The 6,095-nt window shown below is 45.1% G+C and overlaps 1 protein-coding gene across 1 annotated transcript in view; it reads right to left on the bottom strand.

Moving 5' to 3' along the window:
- Positions 1-4,200: 4,200 nt before the first annotated feature.
- LOC119266753 overlaps positions 4,201-6,095 on the bottom strand; it is a 4,147-nt gene continuing 2,252 nt past the window's right edge. Inside the window, exon 4 of the mRNA XM_037548036.1 lies at positions 4,201-5,671. Coding sequence (XP_037403933.1) covers positions 4,391-5,671 — 1,281 coding nt within the window. The 3' untranslated portion in view covers positions 4,201-4,390. The remainder of the gene's footprint in view (positions 5,672-6,095) is intronic.

Here is a 6,095-nt window from a genome sequence, read left to right as displayed (position 1 = left end):
TCGTCTACTCTTTCCAATGTGAGATGATGTTTCTGTTTACGAGATATCTTTGGTGACTTCATTGATCTTTAATCTCCACGACTTTAGTATACATAGGAATTGTATGAGTATACACGTACTGGTGTTGCGTATATTTGTCTAAAAGTTGTACTCAATTTCTTTTATCAAAATAATACAATCTTTTCATTTTTGCAGGAAATCAAAAGAATACATTCTATTAGACTGAAAAGCCAAAAAAACTAATCTATACTTCAGTTTGCTCCTTAATTAGCACACATTTTTTCTTAAGATATATATGTGTGACTTGCGAGTTTTGCGCCAGTAAATAACATATTATTCAAGACGGTTCAAAATGTATACTGAGTGGTTTAACCAACTTCAAAAAGACCATGGGTAAGTAAGACTAGTATGGCTTTTGGGCTAACCGAATATCCTAGAATCCAATCATGTGAAATCAAACAACAAAAGTAGAAAAAAACCAACCAAATCCTCCAAAAATCATACATTTTTTAATCAAAGGAGCCCTAGATTATGAAAAAGCATATGGTAGAATAATAGAGTTTCTTCTAAAAATGATGAGATATAAAGATTTGGTCCAGAGTGGATGACTCTTGCCCCGTTCCCTATTAAGTAAAGGACATGTGAGATGATTTACTCCAAGGAAGTGAGCGTGGCGAAGTGCTGAGAAAACGCACCTACTACCTCCCACAACAACATAAGGCATTAGGTGAGGGGCGCAGATTCTCTACCTTGCCATGGGCAAGGCAGGGAGCTACAATGCTCTACCTTTGTCTGAGAGACATTGGATCAAAAGTTGGCAGTCGAGATTGGGGCAAAGACTGTAGCAAATGCACTATAGCGAATGCACTGTTTAATGTTCCTATTCAGATCACTGTTTCGGTTACTGTAGCAACTGTACTGTTGCATCAGATCTGGGCGGTCCGTTCTCGACCCAACAGACAAAAGAAGAGGAAAGGCAGAGGTACTGTAGCTCTCTGCCTTGCCCATGGCAAATTAGAGAATCCACAACCTCAGGTGAGATCCCCAATGTCCAAGATATTCTTGAAGAGTTCGAGCCTGGAATTATGTAATGCCCACATGAGACATTTTCAAGGGGGTACCACATGAGTGGTGTTCTACCTCCCATGCTAATGGCCAAGACGGATCACTAATCACACAAGCAAAATAGGATACCATCCATCATCATTTCACTTCTTTCATGTTGCGAAGGCCGACTAGGGAGCTTTACTTCATCTGGTCAGGCATGGTTTTCAAGGAGTGTGACCTTGAGTCAATCACATACGCCTTCCCAGGGGAGGATTTCCTTCTTGTCATCCATGATTTTCCTAGTGGGAAGGTTCCGGGCCCTAATGGTTTCATTGGTGCTTTTTTGAAATCTTGTTGGCAAACTATCAAGCATGACGTCATGAGAGTTATTCACCTGTTCGAAAACCTTCATTATGAGAACTTTCGTTGGCTAAATTTAGAAAATGTGGTGGTCCTTAGCAAGAAGGATGGTGTTGAGTGCATCTCTGACTTTTGACCTATTAGCCTGAATCATGCAATTGCAAAGATCATCACCAAGATTCCCACTTCTAGACAAGCCCCATTCATTAACCAACTCATTTTGAACATGCCAAAGCACATTCGCCAAGAAAAGAGCTTACATGACAATTACCTATACGTCAGAAACTTCACCTGGAAGATGAAACACACCAGAAACCCCACCTTACTCGTCAAACTTGACATTCGAAAAGCATTTGACTCGGTCTGGTGGGACTATGTGCTTGATTTTCTCCAGATAATAGGATTCCCATCAAAGTACAGAGATTGTATCACGTCCCTCTGTCCACTGCTACTTTGCGAGTTCACCTTAATGGCATTCTAGGGGCACGGGAAATGGCTCCATCAAGGCGATTGCCTGCTGTTGCTGTTGTTCGTCTTTGCTATTGACCCTTCAAAGCAGCTTCTTGACATGGCAACGTCCAATGCGATTTCCACCGCCTTCGGAGGAAGAAAGCCATGCTTCTAGACATTTCTGTGATGCGACGATCTTTTTGGCTCTGATCAAAGAAGACATTGACAACTTGGTAGGGCTGCTAAGAAACTTCAGCGAGATCTGTAGGCTTGAGACCAATGCGCAGAAGAGCATTGTCGCGCCTATCCGTTGTGAGGGAACAACCTCCCTGAGCTCATGGAGGACTTTAGGCATCCACTACAAGCTTCCAGATGCGCTATCTGGGGCTGCCCCTAACTATTCAGAGACTACATGGGTTGCACCTCCTGTTCCTCACAGACAAGTAGCGAACAAGATGGTTGGTGGATTATGAAAGCTTATTACTGTTGCTGGTCGTGGCGCTCTTGTGAAACCGGTCGTCACGGCCCAAGAAATATACCACATGATTGCTCTCATCCTTCCTAAGGGAATGACCAAAGCAATCGCCAAACTTCAAAGATCGTTCTTGCGGCCTGCTTTGGACAAGGTCTCCGGTGGGAAATGCAAAGCCAAATGGGGGTTCGTTTGCCTCCCAACTCCCCTTGGTGGATTAGGGATCATTAATATCGAAAAATTTGCGAGGGCGCTATGACTTCGATGGCCTTGGCTAGAGTGGACCGACCCGAGTCGGTCTTGGGTGAGTTTGGGAATGTCATGTGACGCGGATGACATGAACCTTTTATACAAGTGCACCAACATTGTGGTTAGGGATGGAAATAAGGCCAAATTTCAGCATGCCTCGTGGCTCAATGGCGTGAAGCCGAAAGAAATTGCTCCCTCAATCTTTGCGTTGTTCAAGCTAAAGAACGGAACTGTTACACTTGTGGGTGATGAATGGATAAGCCAGATGGACATTTCAATGGAGCTGAATGTGCAGAAGCTCATGGAGTTCTTTCTCCCTAGGGGAGCTCCTTAGTGAGGTGCATTTAGACGACGACATGCCTGAAGCCATAAATGGAAGCTAACCATCTTCGGAGCCTACTTGTCGGTGTCCGCTTACAAGGCACAGTTTGATGACATTGCCTCGTCCACCTTTAAGCCGATGGTGTCGAGCAACTGGGCGCCTCCTATGATCATTTTTTTGCTTGGCTTATCTTGCAAAAGAAAATCCGGACAGCTTACCGCCTTCAACACCGAGGTTGGCCGAACTGCAGCCTCTTACAAGCTTTGCAATACAGCCCTGGAAACTATTGCACACCTTATGTTCCAGTGTCACTTCTCCATGCACATTTGGACCATGCTAGGAGATTGGCTTGGTCTTCACAATCTCTCCTATGTCGATTGTCATAACTTTCATGATGTCAAAATTGGCGGTTCGCTGTCATCCATGTCAATGGTCACCGGAGGAAGGCTCTCGCCTCCCTCATGATGCTCACGTCTTGGGAAATTGGAACAAGAGAAATGCGTGGGTGTTTCGGAACATTTATGCCTCACCAATGACTATCTTTGCCAACATCAAGTGCTAGGCAGTGTGCTGTGGGCGAAGCACTTGAGAATGGCCTTGCCGCGAGAGTAATCCCTTCCATGTATTTGTCGCGCCCTCATTCAAGTGGTGTACTTTATTAACGTACATCGGTACATGGAGTTTCTGTACTCAGGTGCATATGCACCCAAGTGAACAGTAAAATCAGAAGAAGAAATATATAATAATTTTAAATAATTTTTTTGCCAGAAACATTGATGAATGTTTTAAGAACAAATAAATTCTCGTGCTGAAGAAATATTCGTGGAGGTCCAGGCAAAACATATAAAAATGATGTTCTTAAAGGGCAATTTTTAAAAGCTTTTTGGGACATCGATCTTTTTTCCAGATGTCCATGAATGTTTTTCATCTCTAAACTTTGCATGTTGATAAAACATTCAACAATGTTTGTCAGGAATTCATTTTTGACTTTTCCCTATTTTTTCTAATGCACCCAGGAGCAGAGCAACACTTCCGTTCATAAACCTTCTTTTGATTCAACGAAATGAAGCAAAGCTTTTACCCATGTATCAAGAGAAAGAAACTGCTGTCAAGAAAAATATAGGAGAGTTTGATCACTCAGGCAGACAACACAAGTTTTTTTCTCATAAAAAAACAACCTTGAACTATCTCGACACATGACACATTACTTATCAGACGTTAATATTATCTCAGCTTATTCATTTGACTTCATATCCGCAAGCTATTCCCATGCACCGGCATTCAACTCAAACTCCCAAGCTAACTGGGAAAAGAATATAGAAGATTCACTACTTCTTTTCTTATCCATGAGTACAGATTAATTATAATTGCTGTACATTCGTTCTAAATACAACATGGTTGAAACCATAGAGCATTTACGGTTATACAGCTAACGGTACAATTTTCAGGCATGTGCAGCAGCTAAGCAATACAATGTATATAAAAAGCCACTATGCTAGGGGGAGAAGCCACACTGGAGGATTAGGGCTACCCCTGACATAGTATCCTACTGCCCCAATCCTATGAACCCCGCCCACGGCTGCGGATAAGCTTTCATCTTCCCTGTAGTACACGGAATCACCATCAGCGTTGGAGCTTGTCAGGAACACCAGGTCAGTGCTGAGAAGGACCTCCTTCTGCGCTAAGCGGCGATGGTAGGAGTAGTAGATGTGGTTTCTCTTCACACCGCCGCGCCTGTCTGCTGACACATGCACCGCCTTGGAGCTGTTTGGACCCAGGAATAGGGCAAAGTCACCCAAGCTCATCACCTCTGTCCATTTGTGTGTGCCATGTGCCATCCCCTCGCTGGTGTCGATGTCAACAAGTTCGAACACTTTGAAGAAAGGTCTGAGGTTGGGTGACCATGGGGACCTCACCGCCGTCGCAAGCTTGCCGTGTAGCTCAAAAATGTAGCTGGCATCCACCCGGTTGGCCCAGACACTGGGGGGCTGCTGGTGCTCGACAGTGACCACTAGCCGATCAACGGCTGTGACCACGGGCGCACCATCTTCATCAGCACCGATCTCAAACTTGACAAGTTCCCATCTGTCCCGTGTGAGACCATAGAGCTTACCGTTGCAAAAGGCGATGTCTGCAAGCTCCATGGTGTAGCTTACATGTCCTTTTGTTGTCCACCCACCGTTCGGACACCCAACCCTGCAGAGCGCGATGCCGTGATTGTCGGTGATGGCAGCAATGATACAGTCACTTGAGGTGGGTGGTTTGGAGAAGATGATTTTCCAAATGATGATCTGGCCAAGGCGGCCTGGGCAAACGATCCCCTTCTGTTTCTCAGAGAGCGCAACCTCAACACTGGAGAAAATGTTCAAGATCCTGAACGGTGGTGGTTCGAATGATGCAACCCAGCCACCACCATGACAGCCGACGAACCAGTTGCCGATGAAATCGCTCGGGAGCGAGATGCACAGGATCTTGCTGTCCTCAGGACAGTAGAGGCGCTTCGTTGTGTCACGGTCGCGTGGTGAGAGGAGCAGCCACGGGAGTTCAGGCAGCGCGGGGTGCCGCGAAGCTGCAGTGCACCACGATCTGCAGACGGCAGCAAAGCGCACGCGGCTGCAGTGACTGGGGACCTTGTTGTAGATGACGTCAAGGGGATCATCGGGAAACGTGGAAGACCAGCATTGTACTGCCGTTGCATCACTATCATGAACAATGAACTCAACTGAGTCCTTGTACTCCAGAAATTCCTTCCACTGCTTGCCAATGCTTAGCTGGTAAAATAACAAGGAAGATGCTTAAGACTGGATGATCCAGACAGAAACAACTTAATAAACACGCACACAGACCACCAACCAACACTCAGTATATACTAATATCCCCTCTGTTGATTAATGTGCAGTGTTTTTGGACTTTGCACAAAGACAGGTGATAAAACTGACCTCTGATGATTGCCTTACAAGAATGAAGGAGTATTTTGCATGGGTGATATTGCTAATGAATAGGTGCATGCGAGAGAGAAAGGATCATGCTGAGTAAAATACTTCATTTGTCCTACATACATTTATCAAATAAGCTTCAAAAATAGTATGCCTTGCATCCAGGGGCAGATCCAGCCCAGCAGGCCGCCCAGGCCCCATTGTATGCTGTACAATTGGTACAGTATTTTGCTACAGCACAAAGGATTTGGGCCTCATG

This window comes from Triticum dicoccoides, chromosome 3A, assembly GCF_002162155.2.
Source record: "Triticum dicoccoides isolate Atlit2015 ecotype Zavitan chromosome 3A, WEW_v2.0, whole genome shotgun sequence".
Lineage (NCBI taxonomy): Eukaryota > Viridiplantae > Streptophyta > Magnoliopsida > Poales > Poaceae > Triticum > Triticum dicoccoides.
This window is presented reverse-complemented; position numbering and strand designations above follow the sequence as displayed.